This window comes from Sander lucioperca, chromosome 11 (assembly GCF_008315115.2).
Source record: "Sander lucioperca isolate FBNREF2018 chromosome 11, SLUC_FBN_1.2, whole genome shotgun sequence".
Classification (NCBI taxonomy): domain Eukaryota; kingdom Metazoa; phylum Chordata; class Actinopteri; order Perciformes; family Percidae; genus Sander; species Sander lucioperca.
In genome coordinates, this window is record NC_050183.1 from 21349849 (window position 1) to 21370269 (window position 20421).

At 40.4% G+C, this 20421-nt stretch overlaps 2 protein-coding genes across 4 annotated transcripts in view; one reads left to right on the plus strand and one right to left on the minus strand.

The window, feature by feature from the left end:
* The window catches only part of ap1m3 (adaptor related protein complex 1 subunit mu 3), a 32566-nt gene extending 16997 nt beyond the window's left edge, over positions 1–15569 (plus strand). Inside the window, exons 7-12 of the mRNA XM_031283938.2 lie at positions 4675–4817; positions 6980–7051; positions 7759–7917; positions 10037–10162; positions 10616–10691; positions 13877–15569. Of these exons, the coding sequence (XP_031139798.1) occupies positions 4675–4817; positions 6980–7051; positions 7759–7917; positions 10037–10162; positions 10616–10691; positions 13877–13899 (599 nt within the window). The 3' untranslated portion in view covers positions 13900–15569. The remainder of the gene's footprint in view (positions 1–4674; positions 4818–6979; positions 7052–7758; positions 7918–10036; positions 10163–10615; positions 10692–13876) is intronic.
* Positions 15570–17971: 2402 nt separating this feature from the next.
* Positions 17972–20421, minus strand: part of LOC116039168 (transmembrane protein 125) — a 13577-nt gene continuing 11127 nt past the window's right edge. For all 3 annotated transcript variants that reach the window (XM_031283970.2, XM_031283969.2, XM_036007579.1), the window contains one exon: positions 17972–20421. This exon is cut by the window's right edge and continues 168 nt beyond it. In XM_031283970.2, coding sequence (XP_031139830.1) covers positions 19436–20134 — 699 coding nt within the window. In that variant the 5' untranslated portion in view covers positions 20135–20421 and the 3' untranslated portion in view covers positions 17972–19435.

Genomic DNA, 20421 nt, shown 5'->3' on the forward strand with positions numbered 1-20421 from the left:
GCTATCTCCCCACCCAAATAGGATAATAAGGTAATGGATATAAAAAAAAAAAAAAAATTGCTGAATCAAGGGTCCAGCCCGGGCCCGGCCCGACACCAGGATGCGGCGGAAAATAACGGCCCGAGCCCGACCCGAGGTCCGGTTGGGCTCGGGTCGGGCTCGGGCTTGGGCCGAGAATCTAAACTCTAACGTAAATTGTGTGAGATGAGAGATGTAGTTCAATGAGCGGTTTCACACAAAACTAGGTGGTCATATGACAAACCTACGGCTAACTGAGACTTTCTTCGGTTGAAAAATGATCTTTTAAATTGACGAATATCAATTCAAACGGGATTAAAAAAAAAAAAATGCCTCTCCACGTTCACTACCGTTAATATTTTTTACGAATTAATGTCCCATGAGGTCCACCGGAAGGGGAGGGACTTCGCCTCTCTATTGGTATTGGTACTTTATTTTGCATACTGAGCTGACAGCGACAGACTGTCACTCATAAGTGGCATGTGAGAGGAATATTTGCAAGATTTTCTTTATCTCAAAGTGCCAAGATTTGACATTGTTGATAGAGAACCTGTCCACAGGGGAAGTTTAATTGTATTTTGAATTAAAAAATAATTCACCCTAAATATAAGTTTGCGTAAAAAATCTACTAGAATAATGCTTAAATGCCAGAACATATTTGTAAATATGCTACTGGTTGATGGTTGAGCGCTGGCTGTAAACTCATCCTAACACTTCCACTCTCACCTCCTCTTTCTGTCTAAACCCCTCACTCCTGCAAATCTCACACTCGGCTTAGCTTTCATCTTTCATCTCCTCATCTTCCTTTCCCTCTCCTACTACTTTCCCAATTTTTCCCCTTACGTCTCCCACTGCTACATCCCCCCCTTGTCTATTCCTGCACCCTCGCCTTCTTCTCCCTCTCATCACCCTTTTTTCCTTCCCCTCTTTTGCCTACATTTCTTCCCCCCTACCGCTTCTTACTGAAGGGGAAAGCCCCCATCACGGTCTAGCCTCTTTGCCTCTCAAATAATCCTCACCCCAGGCTACAGCCCTGCAGATAAAAGGTGAGGGTCTGTGGATATCCTATATATGCAGCCCACAATTCCCCCGCTGTGTTTTGAAGTCTGGGAAATAACATATCCTCAGAAAAAAAAGATCAGAAATCATGATCAAACAAACACACTGACATATCTGACAGATACAGCACGCTGAATGTTTATACAAATATTACAATGTGTTTTGCCCTCTCATCCTCAGCAGTTACACTTTTTTACATATCATTTCGCAGTCATTTGGCTTCCATCATGTTTGCCTGATCTGCACATTTTATCACAGCTGGATGCAGCCAAAATGGGAACATAAGTCATTTAACACTGCCCTCTGCAGGCAGATATCCATCATTGTCACTACAAAGGACAGATAGAAATGTCATACAAGTTACAAGTCATGGTATTTTCTGATTTAAAACTGGTGAATGAAATTACATAACCCACAAAAAAAATTTTTTTTTAGACATCAAAAGTAGTATATCCGTAGTCAGTCAAGATGAACAATGAGGCCTTTTATTTCAAATATTTGATCATTTGTAACACTTGTGTGTCTACACCTGCTCACGTGTCTCTTAGATTAACCATAATTACTTATCAGAGGTGTTTGTCTGTTTGTTTGAAGCTTGTGGATGTGAGTGTTTGTTTTTGGCCTGTCCAAAGACAGTATGAGCTGAGGTTCAGGCTATTAACATTAGTTTTCATTATCAATTAATCTGCTGATTATTTCCACATTAATTGTCTTAGTAAAAAAATGCCGTAGGTGACATCCTCAAACCCCCTCCCCCCAGAGAGGACAGAGAGTTGAATATGTTCATATATTCTTTTACCTCATACCATACATTAACCATATTAAGAACTATAGGATGAGCAGTATGTGTTCTTAAGTACTTTAGCTTGAATACAGTACCTTATAGGAAGGAACCTGACTCTATGTCCATCCAAGACGGAGCATCTCCAGAAGAAAAATAGAACATCGTAGTTCTCAATTGTGTTGCTTAATAGTAGCAATAAAGATTTTGACATTTCAGCCCCCCAGTATCAAATGGAAGATAAAGCAGAGATAAGCGGATTGGAGGACATTTCTTATTCCATATAAATTTCCTGAAGAGTGCTGTGAGTTTCTCAAACATTCCTGCAGGTGGCGCGAGAGGGATATTTTGAAATAAATACATGAATTGAGGCAATATGTTCATTTTTAATATAGTTATTCTCCCTATCATGGACATAGGTAAGGTCATCCACCTTTCTATAGTTTTATGCACTGAGTTCATTATTACTTCATAGTTTGTTGGTGCTATAGTTTCTAAATGAGGTGTTATTTTGATGCCCAAAAATGTGAAATTAGATGAGAGCTTGAAAGTAAATAAGTATTGGTTTATATATTGTCGTTCATTTCCGTGAAGCAGCATTAGTTTAGTTGGTCAGTTAGTTTTACTATTGTTTCACGTTTCATATTTGATAAGGTGCCACTAACAAATATTTTGCATTTTTGCTGGAAAGATGACTTAAATGATTATTCGACTACCAAATAAATTTTCTTTCAAGACCATAATCCACTAATCGCTAGGTATCCTGTGCCCTGGACCTTTAAATACTAAAAAAGTCTGACTTAAGTTGTCTATCTGGCCACGTGTGTCAGTGATATCACAGCAGTGTAAGATGATTTGGACAGAAAGATTTTCTAAATGCCATTATTAAACGGTTCCCTGTGTCTCTTTGTTTACTGTGCGACAGCAGACAGAAAACAGATTAGGTTGTTCCCGTCTGCTGCTGTGTATTAAAAGCACGGAAACAGGTGAGAGCAGCCTTAAAGGTGAACCCCAGGGGACGCAGCTGCATCTTCAATCCCCACCTGGCATGTACACAAACGTACACACACACACCTGCCTCTTCTTCCGCCCCTGAGGTCCTAGCAGTGACAGTGTCCCATATGACCTTTATTTCCTGTGTGTGTGTGTGTGTGTGTGTGTGTGTGTGTGTGTGTGTGTGTGTGTGTGTGTGTGTGTTTGTCAGACATTAAAAACAAACCGAAATAGAGACTGAGAAAGACAGAAACCGTTCTTAAGGGCTTCCCTGCTTTGCTTGTCCAGGAGTGTTGGGCTCTCCCTAGACCTGACCTCAGCCAGTCCCCTCTCAGGAGGAAATGTCACACACACACACACACACACACACACACACAAGCAAAATCAATAGGGAAACGAGCAAGTAGCAAGCAAACATGCATAAACCTATTCACATAAAGGCACTCATGAGAGAGCACAATGAACAAGGAAGCTACACACACACACACACACACACACACACACACACACACACACACCTCTCTTACCTCACCTCCGACAGTGCTGGTCCAGGGTTGCATTCAGAGCAGGTGAGGCAGGCTTTAAGCTGACTGTTGAATAGGGGATTTGGTTGAAGGCCCACAGTCATTACAGCAGTTTTCCACCACTCAGCACCCTCCATTATCCACAGAGGAGGACATCAGGCTTTCTCCAGCAGACTCCATATGCCACAATTAAGGAAGTCGTGCTTTTTACTGCCTATTGCAACGACGCTGCACTCTTGCTCCACCCTTGAGAGGAATTGTCTGGAAAAGTCTAATTCTTTTAACGGAGAAAAGTGATCTGGCCGACACAATCTGCTGATTTTTGTCTATAGCAGCCTCTAGTACTACTGTACAGTTGTAGGTAAAAATGTAGGTAAGATAAAGGTTATAGAGCACTGCTTAATTGGTCACTAACTATACTCTGGTAACCATACTCATAATTATTCTCCAGTGCTATCTAGGTGAGTCGATTAACAGAAAATTAGTCAACAACAAATTTAATAATCAATTAATAATTTGTTGTTTATCCAGCAAAAATGACAGCTATTCAAATGTGAGGATTTATTGTATTTCACAGTGTTTTTCATCAATAAACTCATGATTAATATCTCCCCCGGTAGCTATCTGTGTCTGTCAGGTTTTAAACACCTCAACTGATAAAGGGTTGTGGACTTAAGCAGTCATATTACTAATGATATAGTGGTGAAAAAACAGTGTGACATCTCCCATTGGCATTGACTTTCCTGTAGGCGTATTTCACGAAACGAGACCATAATAAAAGACCTGCATTAGTGTAGTAGGCGGATTCATTTCACAAACAGTAAATCAGAAGCTTTTGACAACAAAGCAAATTGTGTTTTTTACTTGGCAGAGTAATGAAAAAAAAAAAAAAAAACGCCTCTTTACGACAGACAGATATGTGTTTTTGTCTGAAGTGTTTTTTCTCGCTTTTACAATATTCATTATTGTAAAAGCGAGAAATTATTATTCTACAATATTTGTTTACTTTGTTGTGTGTGTGTGTGTGTGTGTGTGTGTTAGTGCAGGTGTGGATGTATTTGTGAGGCAATTGAATGGGCTTCAGTGGGGGAGAAGGTGATGGCAGGAGGTTGAAGGCACAGTGTGTATTCTTGTGTGTGTTTGTGCTAAATAACTGTTCGGTGGGGGACAGGAATGGGGAAGATGGATTTGTTAGCACACTGTGTGTGTGTGTGTGTGTGTGTTGAATGTCTTGACCTTGATTTCCCCAAGGCTGCATGGAAGGCTCTCAATCTTTGTGTGTGTGTGTATGTGTGTCAGGAGAGAAGAGTAAGACAGTGGAGCTAGAAGATGTGAAGTTTCATCAGTGTGTCCGTCTGTCACGCTTCGAGAACGACCGCACCATCTCTTTCATCCCCCCCGACGGCGAGAGCGAGCTCATGTCCTACCGCCTCAACACTACAGTGAGTGGGACACACAAACAAACTTCTCTCTTTAACACACACACATACACACACACACACCACCTGCATACCAGCAACACCAAGAGCACACTTCTCATTTGTCACACAGTAAGGTGTGTACACAGTTACCATCACAACCTAGAAAGTTCATTCTTTATCTCATCTTCCTCGCACACAACACAAACACATTATGTCTTAAGACTTTTATGTTGCAATAATTTGGTAGATAATTACTGATATTGTCTTATCACAGACAGGGGCGCCGCCAGGAATTTTGGGCCCCATGACAAAAAAATCAAATTGGGCCCCCTCTGCGCAGCTGTTGTCACCACATCTCTAGGACCTAACTGTCCCATCAAAAGCTTTACATAACTCTAAAGGCTTGCAACTGTCTTGCTTCTTGTAGTTCAATACTAGTACTAGAATTTGACAAAATGGAAAATCTTCTTAACAAAATTATTATTATTATTTTTTTATTATTATTATTATTATTATTATTATTATTATTATTATTATAATTATTAATGAAAGACAGAGAAATCCCCACAGACTCCCTGCAATGATGCTAACTGGCATGTCATTGAACACAATGTTGCTCACCTTCTTCACTGGGACAGGGAGGGGCACAGTTAGGGGGAGACTGGGCTGCTGCTGACTCATCTGTTGTTAAGTCTGCTAAAAGGGGCAGGAACAATGATTTAATATGAATATCTTGCTAAACGTTTCCCTGCACTGACTAAATGGTGATTAAATGTTAGGCTAACACTAGTCTGTAGCTAGCTAGCTTATTTCACTATGGATATTAAGCCAACAGGTTAATACCACTCACAGACTATAGGCTACCCACCTTTCTTGGTGAAAAACTGGGTTACAGTTTGACACCCTTTCCTTTGTCTTTCCTCTCTCTCTTTTCTCTCTTTCCTTTTTTGAAAACCAGATTTTGATTTAACGTTACTTGGCAACACTGTGGTCACTGTAGTTCTGCCGCATCTACTGACTGAGTGTGCTACGGCAGGACCAAGCCATTTCATGCAGATACAGGGGGGTGGTCGGTCAATATGGATGTTTACTTTTTGGTCAATGGGGATATTTAACTTTTACTGCCAAAAACAAGTAAAAACAAATAGATCATTCATTTTATTATTATATTTGAAATATATATACTGAATGATGATGGTTTAATAATTTTATATTAGTTTTTACCTATTTTTTGGGGCCCCTGTCAGTCATGGGCCCTTGGAATTGTCCTAACTTTTCCCCCCTATACGGCGCCCCTGATCACAGATATTGACGTATATGTTGGCAAATATGTAACTATAACTTTAGCATGTATTTTAGACCCTTTTTCTAATTTAATTTTGAAAATGTTTTTGTTGTATTGTTTGTTTTTCTGTACTGTATTGATTTAACCTCCCAGTGAAGTTTACTGTTCAAAATGTACCGTGTTCTATTTGCTGTTGCTGTCATTATTGATAAAGTCTATTGTTCAACTGCAAAATATCTTCGAAAGACGATCACGTCTGCTCATATCAGCATCCATTACTTTATCAATATCAATCAATCTTTCAGCTTCAAAGGTTTCTTGTACTTTACTAGAAGGCTGTACAGTACATGTGTCCTTTCTAGATTAACAGAGAAAAACAAATATCACAGTAATGATCTATGTCATAACACAACACACAATACACAATCAATTTGTTACACTATGTCCACAGGGTGTCAATACAACATCAGATATACTGATACAATTTGTCTCAGGAGAATGAAGTAGCCAAACTAGAAACTAAGAAAAGCTTATACTTGCTTGTAGTAAAGTATTAACTTACATCAAATTATCACACTAAGAAATAAACAATATGACTGCAAGTGCTTGTTAATGCCCAGCTACTATGACAACTAATATGTTTCAAGACAAACGGCAGTCTTGTTTGTCTGCTCAGCCACATGTTGCCACTCACCCTGTCCAATGAACCAGAAGATACTTGAGAAAGCCTGAAATCTACGTGAACTGCGAGCTGTCGAAGCAGTTATTGTCTCCCTTGTACACACACAATCTCTCTCCCTCCTGTCCACTGTGTCACTCCGGTGATGTGTGTTGTAGTGAGGCACTTCAGCTCTGTGCTCGCCCCTCTGACCTATTCCACTCTCTCTGTCTCCGACAGGTGAAGCCTCTCATATGGATTGAGAGCGTGATTGAGAAGTTCTCTCACAGCCGCGTGGAGATCAAGGTGAAGGTAAGGATGAGTGACACATAAACACACACACAGAATGCCTTGTTCCTATCCACTCATCTAGTCCCTTCGCTTATTTAGTATTTATGATGCATACTTCTCAGGTGGATTACCACATATCATCTGTTTGAGGCAGTGACGGCCATACAGACTCAAAATAACAAGCCACAGTGTGCATAGTCTCGCTTTGCCAGACCATCCTTCACAGCGCTGCAGAGGAGGGTCTGGCCATGCTCTGGTTTATTGGCATTTCTTTAAACCAATCACAATCATCATGGGCGGCACTAAGCTCCGCATGGAGCCTCTGCAAAATAGCCTCAGGAAGGAACTTGTTTTGGTTGAACGTGTACGTTCAAAAGTTGTTTTAGTCGTGCGAGAGAAAACTCAGATTTGACAGATAGTCTAGCTAGCTGTCTCAATTTACAATGCAGAAATCTGATGAGCAGTTACCATAGTCCTTATGAATCGACCGGGGTTTAAAATTCCAACACAAAGAAAGCGGAAGGTAACGGACATCGGCGAAAAGACATGCATCCGCAGAATTTCCTGCAGCACGGGAGCAATCCCGGAAGTAAAACGTTGTGGATATGCACTACAGTGTGCATAATTGTAAAGACCTCCTCGATTTTGAATTTGGATGTGCATGCTCTTTTGTTTATTGTAAAGGTGTCAGATGACATTTGAACTCGGCCCTCTGTCACCCTCCACAGGCTCGGAGTCAGTTTAAGAGCCGGTCCACTGCCAACAATGTCTCCATTCTGGTGCCAGTGCCGAGTGATGCTGACTCACCCAAGTTCAAGACCAGCACAGGCAGCGCCAAGTGGGTGCCCGAGAAGAGCGTGGTGCAGTGGAACATCAAGTCTTTCCCTGTTAGTGTTGCAACAAAATATTACAGCTTACAGTATATCAACTATAACTATACTAACTATAACGACTATCTGGTTTTAAAGGCAGATCAGCATCAGTATAATACACAGTGGGGAATGAATAACTTTTTTGATGTACTTGTACTTTTCATTTTCTGCTACTTTATATTTCTACTCCACTACAATTCAAAGACAAATATTGTACTTTCTACATTTATTTGATGAATACTAGTGACTTTGCAGAACCAGATTAATAATACAAAGTATAATCAACAAATAAATTATATTTGCACTTAAGACTCTGCATCATAAGACTTCATTGAAGCTAACTAGCAGTATATAGTAATTGAAATTAGCTCCACCTTTACCAGCTGCAACATTAAAGTGATGTACACATTAATGCGTCAATAATTTAAATCCAATGATATACTGTGATATACATTATTCTGAAATGGGCCATTCTCTTTCATCATTATAAGTACTTTTACTTTTGGTACTTTAAGTATTATGCTAATACTATTGTACTTTACTGAAGTAAAGGACTGGTAACAGAGTATTTCTGTACTGTGGAGATCTGAGTACTTCTTTTACCACAGATGATACCTCATATCTACAAAAGTCTCAGTGTCAGAAAATTAAGTTGTTTTTATTCTGACTCTGATTTAGACAGTTAGCCATTTATCACATTATGATCAGCCACACACACACACACACAATAACATCTTATTTCTCCATTTTCTGCCGTTTCTTTTATTATGATGTTGTCGGTCTCTGCTGTCACCAAAATATAAGCTCTTCAAAAGACGCATTTATGAAAAATAAAAAAAATCGTAGAGCATTAATTCAGTTGAGGTTACTTTTATCTGCCAAGTTCTGATATCTCCTCAGTAATTCATTACACCTTCCGCCTGTCAAGGAGGCTTAAGAATTACCATTACTGGTGATGGATTGTTATCCAGCTGGTGTATGACTGCAGCACATTATTCTCTGTCACTATCAACCTTTGGACTCTATAAAACTGCATATTCTCACAGGAAACCCTACTCGTAATTTTTGATGGAGGTTCGAGGAAACAAAGATGAAGCAGTGGCTTGTTGTGATAGGAGACTGATAAACACACTCATCCACAGTCCGCCAGCCTTCAGCTCCATCCAGTTATTTACAATCCCGATCCACAAACATTACCCTCCTGTAACACGGAAAGTATATAAAGCTTTTAGAAATGAGTCAATTTGCCATCAGCTATTTTATAAGCATGAATATGTGCATCTTTCACAGATTTCCCATTTATTTTAACGATTACATTATGCAAAAAAAGAAATATTTTCTTATCAGCTGTAGGCACTGATAATGATGATAAGGTTTTTCACAGCAACTGTATAATGGCAAGGGGAAAAATGAAAAAAAAAAAAAAAACTGTTCTCTGGCAGTTATCTGCCAGAGAACAGTTTTGGTTATATCCAAGGAGAAAGTTTCTGTATTTGTGTTTTCGTCTGAGCTCTTCTTGCTGGTTTGAAGTGGGCGGGGGAAAAAGGTCACAAATGACAGCATACAACATTTGACAAAAAAAAAAAAATGTGATGACAACTAGTGGGTTGTTTGCTTTTTGTTGCCAGGCTACTGTCAATCAAAACTGATAAGAACACATCCACACAGTCCTGATTAAATAGATTAACTTTGATTGTTGGTTATTTAGTCATAACTCTTAAATGTTATAGAGAAATTGTGATTTGAAAGTCCAAATGGCAACTGATTTGCAGCAAGTAAAACCAAAGAGCAAACTAACAGACTCGGACGATGTGTTACACAATGCCTGGTGTGAAGAATGATTAACCTGAATATTGTGTTTATAGCCTAGATACGTCCCATAACATGATGTCTGATTCACCTTGATGTGACATGGGAGATGTCTCACGTTGCCGTGAATATAAAGTTTGTTTTGTTTTCGGATATAACAACCTTATTAATTAAAGCCAGACTCCTGGGAACAGAACTCATCCAACCAACTAAACAGTTTTATCTGAGCTGCTTTGTGAACAACATCACTCTGAATGTTCTCTGTTTCACCAGATGCAGTAACAGCTTTGTGGTCCTCTTCTCTTTTTTGTTTTTGCATGTGTAGGGTGGTAAGGAGTACATGATGCGGGCGCATTTTGGGCTACCCAGTGTGGATAGTGATGACCTGGAAGCAAAGAGACCAATCACAGTTAACTTTGAGATCCCTTATTTCACTGTGTCTGGGATTCAGGTTGGACCCTTTATTAACACCCATTACACAATATGAAATATACATGATCACCACCTGAGTATAACAAGCCTAAGGTGCTTCCTGTTTTACAATGTGTCACTGTCCTGTAAAAACCATGTATCTCTGAAACAAAGCCTTTCAAGCTAAGAAAAGCAGCACACAGTTAAGTTTTGTAAAATGCATTTTTTAGATAATCAAATGTTGTTTTTTACTGGTTTATTTATTATTTTTAGGAACATTTTCTCAACCCATAAAGGAACATTTAGTCATTCAATTTATCTGATAAATTCATAATCACCAAATTTGGAGATACATGGTTTTCTATGGACAAAGACGGTTTAAGTGGGCTGCCATGAACACACTGAAGCATACAGACTATATAAAGTAGATGTTGGTGTGTGTTTGTGCCTGAATGAGTGAAATAACTATTTTTAACCTGTCTGTGTTCCCTAGGTGCGTTACCTTAAGATCATAGAGAAGAGCGGTTACCAGGCGTTACCATGGGTGCGCTACATCACACAAAGTGGAGGTGAGAACTAACACCCATAACTCCCTTCCCACACACACACACACACACACACACACACACATACACACACTACAGATTCTGACACCTCAACTCGCTTTTTACCAAATTTTTAATCACAAAACCATGTGGAACTCATTGGGATATTTTGTTATGTAAGGTAACATGAGGTCAGATTGTGGTGCAAAGGTGGCAGCCTGTAGTGACTGTTGCATACATAGTTTTAAATCTGCTTTTATTTATTTATCTAAAAAACAAAATTATCAACAATCAAAATTGGTTTATTGCATGTTACGCCCAAAACACAGCTATGAATTAATGAAGACACTAAGTACAACCCTTTTGAACTATGCGCCTTTCATCGTCAAACTAGCAAAAGTGGATTTGGACACGCCCTAAACGCACCTACGCCATGCGCTTCACAGCGTGCGCTTAGATCATTAAAATAGGGCCCGCAGGGTGCATCCCCGGCTCCTCCACTTGCCTCCCTTCCTTAGTCCGTCCCACCGAGGAAGCGTGGGAGAGACGCAAGGAAGACGTGCAAGGAGAGGAAAACGAGGAATGTTTTTAGAGGGATCAGACGTCCTTTCCTCTGAAGCGTCACGTTAATTCGTGGGAGCGGAGGGGGGCAGCGGCTTTCAGGTGCTTCCGGGAAGGCTGCTCCGTGTATCCTTGTTCATATCTCCTTGGAGATCCCTCCTCGATGCTCGCTTCTCGGGGCAGGAATAAGAGCTTTGAGACGGCCTTCACGAAGGGGGGCCAGAACAACTTCCGGTTCAGCCGAGGACCGAGGAGCTATCAAATAAGGGAAGTGAGATCCAGCCATCGTACCAAGGCAACAGGACTCTGGGGGCCGTCACACATTGAAGTTCGAAATATCACATAACAATATAACACATCTGATTTATTAAAGGGAATGTTAATACCAAACATCCAGTGCCACATCGTGTAGGACTTGTGAACTCCAGTTTTGCTGTTTTGCTTTTTCCATTTTTTTTTATTTATATTTTAAGCTCATGTTCCCTAAAAACAGGATGTTTTTTTGTCCATAGCCATTAGCAAATCGGAGGTTACCCCGAGGTTAAATATGATGTTTTCCTTGCGAGAGCAGTGTAAGGATCAGTCTTTCTGCATCACTATTCAGTGTGTGCCCTAGGAGTGAACTCAGCTGTATAACATCCATCATATCCATTACCTGGCTCTATCATCATGAGCCATGACCTAAGGGGCTTAGAATGACACCACACATGATGCCAAGGATAGACACGTTACAAGCCTGCTAGCTTGTGGCGTAAAATTCTTTCTTTCTCAGTTGTCCAGATTTTTAACAGGGCTACGGTAAAGATGAGCCAATACAGTCAAGTTTGTTTAGTGACGCTGGTGCCTGGGATCTGTAGATTCAGGCTGTGCCCTGGGAATGAACTCTTCTGAATCTCCATCTGTCAAACTCATGTGTGACACCTAGAGATGTTTCAGTGTTAGTGAGCTTTAAACTTTTATCACCTCACTAACTTGAGATTTTACCTGGAAAACATGTTGAAGTAGCTACTTCTCTACCTTAAACACATTGTTGATTTGTGGACATATCACACATAATTGCATATTTTCACATTAAAGCCACAGTATATTAATGAGAATGCAGCAAAATCCTAGCTCACTAGTTATAATGGCGTGGGGGGGGGGATGGGGGAGATGGAAGCCAAATACCTCCACTGGACCATTGCCAGAAATCCTTAAGTTTCATATCTGCCCGAGAGATAAACCTGACTCTATAACATCCTTCATTTCCATTACCTGGATGTGTCAGGTACGAGTCAGGGGCTGCTGGAGGTTGAATAATGCCACAAAGTGTCAGGAAGCTCCCAGGGTGGCACTCAGTGAAAGCCAAGTTCACTATCGCCTTGCTGTAACATCAGCAAGGAAGCAAGAGAGAGAGAAGAGGAGCAGGAGGAGGAGGACGGGATGAGTAAGAGTGAGAGAAAGAACAGTGATGAAGTTGGGGGAACTGGAGAGAACGCTATCACCTTTCTCTTATTGTTACCATCAGCAACATGCGGAGGGAGAAGCAGAGAAGACAGTGCTGATCGCATTTCACTCAGCACTACATGCACACACACACTCACACTGATTAAACAATACCCTGATACTGTAGACTGACTGCGCTGACTTATTAATGAGTGATGAACCGGCATTTAGCAGCCGTACAGCAGTAATTTCACGACTATCAGACTGTCAGTGGTCAGATTATGATCGGGCAGCATCACACTGCAGCTTGATCTTTGAAACTGGCTGTCAAGTGACTGCTGATTGTTGATGCTGTTTCACAGATGTCCTGAAATTAATAAGCACAGTTTGTAAGCATCAAAGTGTATAAAATGGTATCTATATAACATGCCATTTTTGGATTGTGGATACATTTATAACTTGAAGTGCAAGGTAGAGTATGTTGTGTGTGGACATTGGACCGGAAGCTGTGAATGAAATTACTTTTGTATTGGTTCATTCATTGAAGTAATGCAACTTCAAATAGCAGTCTTCATGGCCTGAGGTGTTTGGACATCCAATTATTACACAAATATATGTGATTATTGAACATGTTTTTTTTTTTTTTTAAACCATGGATGTTGCAGTTGAGGTTTTCTTACCTCTGGACCAGAACCCAGAACAGAAAATTTCTTCCCAAAACCACAAAGTTGGAAAAACACAAAATATCATTGTGTGCTGTAGCATTAATATCTGTCATTGGAACATAAGGTGTCTACTTCAAACCATGAAAAACAGCCCCACGCCAAAAGTACACACACATATGTGGACACTGGTGACCTCATACTTTAGGCCATATAGTGTTATCTTTTTATTAGACAGTCCTGGATACACAACATTTTAACTCAGTAAATCTTGATTTTGCCAATTGAAGAGTAAGATATTGCCAATATTTACAATATAATAATAAATGTGATTTGAACACACTATTTCAGTCTAGTCTAGACATGGTGTATTAAATATCTATCTAAGAAAGCCATGTGTTAAATGTTGGTAATGTGATTTAGTAGAACGCAGTGACAGCTAGTATTTGTGCAAATCTTGTTTAGGGATTTAATGGGGCTCATATTGGCAATGATGTGATGTGCAGGAGTGATGAGGGGAAGAAAGCTGTGTTAATGCTCTGCTGTTACATTTCTTGGCAGATTACCAGCTCCGGACACAGTAAAGGGCACAGATGCTGCTAGACGAATGGATATTTTCTCCCTCTGTCTGTCTTCCTCTCTTCTCTCCTCTCCTCTCTCTGTTTCTCTGGCTGGGCCCCGTCTGCAATGGACAGCAGAGGACAAGTGCATGAGGACACATGAAATGAGTTTCCCACCCTGAACGGAAAGGAGATGTCATCCCTTTCTATAAGACTTTCTCAACTCAAGACGGGAAAGGCTGTTGCATCACCTCTGACCTGTGATTTTTTTTTTTAAGGGCTCCTCAGGACTCCAGCAAAACGTTTTAATATGGGAATAATGAACTGATAACTTTGTGACACTGTCTGGTTCTGGCAAGCTCTCATCTCCTCACTTTTAATGTGAAACCCCTTAATGCTAACTTAGAGCACAATTTGGGGAAAATACATTATTTTTAACCACATTTTCCTCAGAAAAGAGAACATTTAGAAACATTTTAAAATATAGAATTTGGAGCATTATCTTGGCTTGTCCCCTGAAACATGTAGCTTTTACTGTATAACATGCAAACCCAAAAAATAGTGCCAATACACAGTAAGTGTGATGGGTAATTGAGAGAATCTTTATTTCTCAAAGGGCTGGAATATTGCAGATGGGTGATTTTTCTCAATGAAAAGTGTGCCATGTACTCCATCAGATTTTATTCTTTTCTGTAGAGAAAGTTGTTGCTCCATGCAGGATGTTAACCACTAGACCACATCTTGGTACACCTGTTAGCATTTTTAACTGTAAGGGTTTTTATTCCTCATTTGTTTTGTCCTTAATAACCACTTTATGATCCATATACAGTACATTTATACATACATTTGTGTTGTTAATCTCCATCCCTCTCAAAGGCATATGTTTTCCAAAACTTTTATATCATATATTCATTGCCTTAAAAGAATTGCCTATGTATCATCGCCTTGAGCACTGTGAAAATAATCCCCAGTGCACTGAAACTAACACCAGCGACCAGATCAATGATTAATAAGGCACAATATGGTCTGAGGCGTTGGCAGTGTAACATAATACCATTAACGCGCTCTCATGGGGCCTGCAACCTTGTCCTTGTGCTTAATATAAGCTTGCACCTGTGAGGCAGAGACTGAAGGAATGAGCATGGTGTAGATTTTTTTGTCATATTTATATCTGTTGTTTATACTGTACTAGTTAGTCCCCTGTGGAAAATGTTTGGACAAAACGGAGGTTGATGGGAGGGGAGGGGGGCAGGACAAAGGTAAAATAACCTGCAGGTATTCCTTTGCAGAATCAGAGAATATCGACAATATGTTGAGGTAATTGTTTTTCCATGACTCTTTATCTGTTTTATATGTCGACCTCTGCAGGTCCATGTACTTCTTCAAAGCAGTTTTTGGTGTGTTTTACTCCCTCTGTTGTGCATGCATTGCACCACATCAGTTCAGCTGCACTGCCAACAGCAAAGAAGAGAGTCCTGTGTTGATTTATTGCATCTCTGCTGTTAAGTACAATTACAATATATTACAATCATTCCATTATCTTGTGTGGGGAACCGCTTTCTGATACCAATGAGGATTGTTAATAAGTGTGTTTGTGTGTTATCATGTATTTGCATTTATTTATCCTTATCCACTACTATTTGTCGATGGGAAGCAAAGGGATATATTTGGAAATAAACATTTTTTGTATCTTGTTTTGGAATACTATTTTTTTGTTTGTTTCTACGATAATTTTTTTTTTTTAGTTTAGCTGACGTGACTGTCAGCTGGCTACAGAGCACCGTGGTGACCATCTGTGATGACAGTTAAGTTTGGGCAAGTTTAGGTGGTTTGGATTAAAACACCATTCCCCTTAAGTAGTACTCCTGGGACATGAACACGTGTTTCCTGGCTCTTTTGTTTTCCCCGGGACAACAAGCTCCTCTTTCTGGCTTAAAAAGCCCTGAGCTTTATGACCCACCCATCCACCCCTATGACCCGCCCACCTAAAAAGTGAAAGTTTATGAATTTACAGAGACCAAAACCTGTAGCAGATAAGTGACAGCCAAACTAAAACTGAGCTTTGACATAGAACATTAGAAATGCCATAACCCATTAAAATTATTCTGAGATACAGATTACACAATACATTTTGAACACACTTCAGATACTAAAGATATTACATACATATTACAATTTTCATTTGGACTTGCAGTAAGTTATAGCTAAACACATTTTTGTCTGGTTTAAATTGTTTGTGTTCAAATATATTCTCTATCTTGGCCTGAAAGAAAAGCTGTGAATCCTCTCCTCCCACTCAGTCCTCTCTCCACAGTATCAGAGCTGCTTCCCTCTTCGCTTTGCTCCTCTCTTCATGCTGCCATGCATCAATACACAACCTGCCTTTGCTACAGTACTTTATGCTGTGGGTCAAAAGACAGATGCATGCAAGTAGGGATTACTGGATTTCTGTGTTTTGTAAAAAAGTAGCGTGAACCTTGCTGTTTGCTGTGTGTGTGTGTGTGTGTGTGTGTGTGTGTGTGTGTGTGTGTGTGTGTGTGTGTGTGTGTGTGTGTGTGTGTGTGAGAGAGAGAGAGAGAGAGAGAGTGGTGCTAGTCTATACCAGCCCCTACAGGCCGCTGCCTTGTGCATTGTGCTATCAGTTTGCTGTCCGTCATCACTCCAACAATGTTTAACTGTGTGACCCCTTTTGTCTCAAGGCAATAGGCTGTGCGTATGTGCAGACAGATAAAGAGGCGTGACTGACTCTCTCTCTCTCACACACACACACACACACACACACACACACACACACACACACACACAAATGAGACAATGCAGGACGTTTTCTAAGGTTTTCCGTAAGGCGATGTGAGAAATTACTCTCAGAGCCTTTGGAAACATTTGACAAACATGCATGACCTTCATTTGCCACTGTGCACAGTGTGTTTTTCTTAATAGTGAGAGCTTGTTTTGCTTTGTAGTAAGTGTATGTTTCAACCCTTCTGATAACAAATGAGACTGAATGATAGCAATTCAGCAATGTCAGCATACTGGAAATTCCCATAATCTAGTGAAAGATGATGAAGCATATTGACAACTCAGTTCAAACTTTCGCAAGTGCATTGAAATTCTATGACAGGCCATGTGGATGTAATAGATTTAATTTCACTGATTTTTCCCTCCCCCAACAGTTATTTATCCTTCTCTGCTTTGTGAGGAATGATAATGGCAGGTTATCTGAGCCACACAATACAATACCTAGAAAAATTACAATGTTGTATGTGTATCGTTTTCCTTCCTGTTTTATTTGAACAATTATCTTGAATATGTTGTTCTTAAAGTCATACTGTCATAAAGGAAAATTAACAATGTTTATATGAATGATTTCTTTAGTAGGCTAGTGATAAGTAGCCTAATGTTTCATATTTGTTGTTTCTTTGCATGTTTAAATATAGTGCGTAGTTTCTGTCACCCCCTTGAGGAATTTTAAGTAATGACAACGAAACTGTTGGCGCATGCACATGATACAAGCCTTGCGTGATCCTCACTTATTTTAGACAACATGACTCCAGAAAAAAATAATTTATTTTTACTAATGATTTTTAGTAATGACTACTCTGTCACTCAGTGTTAATATAACTTGACCTGTTAAGTTTCACCTTGTGTAAAAACTTAAGACAGTTTAAGGCAACGGGTTTCCACGTGAATTTCTAGTAAAGTCAACTACTTCGGGATAACAGTGTGGTTTGGACCAAATACTCTTTGTCTTTCAAAAATGCCACCTCTTTCAACCTATTTTTTTTTTAAGATTATTTTTTGGGCATTTTTAGGCTTTTATTTGACAGGACAGCTGAAGACATAAAGGGGAGAAGGAGGGGGTATAACATGCAGAAAGGGCCGCAGGTCAGAGTCGAACCCTGGCCCGCTGCATCGAGGAGTAAACTGCTATATGTGGGTGCCCACTCTACTAACTGAGCTATCCGGGCGCCCTTTTTCAACCTAGTTAAACAATTCGGGAAATACATTTATTTGCTTTCATTAATTTATGACTGCTGCTTGTGTGTGCCCAATGCAGCCCCGTTAATCTGCAACTCATTCGAAACACCTCTTTTTGAAATAAGAGTTGACAATGACATTGTCCTCACAGTCTTTATGGATCTCTGCAATTGTCTACTTAGACATTCAGCAGATACATTGGTATTTATATAGAGTTCGGCTTCTGACGATTATAAGTCCAGTAGCTATTTATAGTCTCTTATGCGCTGATTTGGTATCCACCAACTCCTCAGGAAAATACCTTTAGCTAGCAAGATGCTAGCTAGTTCGTCAGCCAAAGTAGCCGTTGTTTGCCAGTTGAAGGTGGGTAGCGTACTGTATGTGGTTTACAGTACAGTGAGCCTTATCAGAGCTTCATGGCTGAAAATGTTTGCAGGACTGATGAGAATGAGACTCCATATAATATGAACAATGAGCTAAGAGGCTAAGAAAGTCAGTAGAGCTGCAGCGATTTGTGAATCTCCATGTCTTTAGCACAATGAATGACAATTTTACATCATACAGAGTCATTTCATTTAGTGTTATATCAAAATTATAGATTAAAGCAGGTTTAAGGAAAACAAAGCGCTGCAAGACTAACAGTCAAGAAAATAATGGGTTGATGCTCAAAAGCACAAATTATCCATACATTCTTAAGTGCTGTGATATAATTCTCCGACAATCATGTTGTCTAGTATGATGTGTAGGCAGCCAAATGTTACAGTGAAGTTCCGACCAGGTCCACCATAAACACCAAAGCCCTACTCCATGTATTATGGTAAATTATTATTGAACTGAGGAACAAAAATGAGATCACAGGGAGAAGTTATTCCAAATGGCTGGAGTTTAGCATCACTGAGGTATTGACCATCCTCAAATCCCTCAAATTTGCAGGCTCTATATTTCCATATCTTTACATTAACATGGACAGAGTAAGGGTGGTGCGTGAAACACAAAGAACATTTGTAAAGTTGTTTTTTGTTTCATATTTTTGTTGTCCCATCTTTCACTCATTCTGTATCTTCCATTTACATTTTAACCTTTCAGCTGGTGCTCATATACATATCATCTTAAAATAATTGAGCAGGTAGTGGTAAAATGTGTGGCCCAAGGACACTTTTACAGGATACGTGTTTACATTATCTTGAATGTGAGACAGTCCAATTTGTAAATGACCCCTCTAATCACTCCCCTGTGTCGACTTCATCTGTGTAGTCTTACAACTTTTTATACAAACACCATTTGTGAAGAAGCGCTTTATATAAAGCAAATGTAATTATTTAGTATATTACTTCAATCCTTTCATCCCTGCTTTGTGTGCTTATTGCGGACATCTTCACCAAGCAGATATTACAACTTCAGCTTGTTTGGCCTCAAACGCAGTCTTATCGGCTAGTGACAAAGCTGAAGCATGTAAGGGATGAATCTTGTTCTAAACAGATGTCTTGTGATATTTGGACATAAAGCTCTAATTTAGTGGAGGCTAAATGTTCTGACATGAAGAGCAAGGGGCTAAAATACACAGTCTTCGTGTGGTTACTTCTCATATGAGATTAGCCAGACTGGAGGTAGTCTCTCTGCGGGCCTGGCGGTCCATGTGTCCAGAAACAGTGAAGATATTCAAAACCCGATCCACCAACCGTCGTCCGTGCCTTGTCCTCTCAAGCAGGACGACCGCAAACGAGTATATCCCAACACCCACCACTGCAGCCCCTCCTCCAGCTAGCAAAACCACTCCAGAGATGTACATGTCATTAAGGGCTTGGCCAGGCTTCGGCATGTGGTTAGCCAGGGCCAGGTATAGTAGAACCCCTCCACAAATCAACAATGACAGCCCTGTAATCAAAACCACAAGGACGTCCGACAAACCACCACTTTTTAGCATGTTGATCCGCTGTCGGCTTCGAACGCAATTCATGTCCTGCACAGCCGAGCTGAGCAGTTGTTTGAGCAGGACCCCTAGGGCTAGCAGGCAGAGGGCCGTGCCTGCGCCCAGTCGCCATTCGCTCGAGACGCTGGTGGTGGTGGAGAGAAGGCCGACGCCACCCAGCCCGCAGCCCACAATTAGAAGTACAGCCACGCAGTAGCAGAGCAGAGACTTCCCAGGATCTCTGAACCACCACAGCTCCACCTGCTCTTCCAGGATGCTGTGCTGAATCTGAAGTGGGTCTGCTGGACCATTTAAGCTCAGCTCGGGACCTCTCTGACCCCTCAGGGGGGCAAAGTTGTCCAGTTCAGGCATCCTGATGCCACTCCCAGTCTGGTGAATAAGGCCGCCACCACAACATAGAAAACAGAATCCACCAAATAATGCTTTCGATCCTTATTTCATTCAGCCATACTTTTATCAGGACCAGCAGAAAACTACAGTTTTATAGGGTTACTACGTATATTACCCTGATAATCTTAAAGGTGGCTTGAGTTGGCGGCAAATATGCAGAGGAAGTGAATGCAATACACAAAATGTACCAAAACACTTGACTGAGCTCAGTGTATTGTTGTTGTATCCGCTGTGGCCTCGACTCAAAG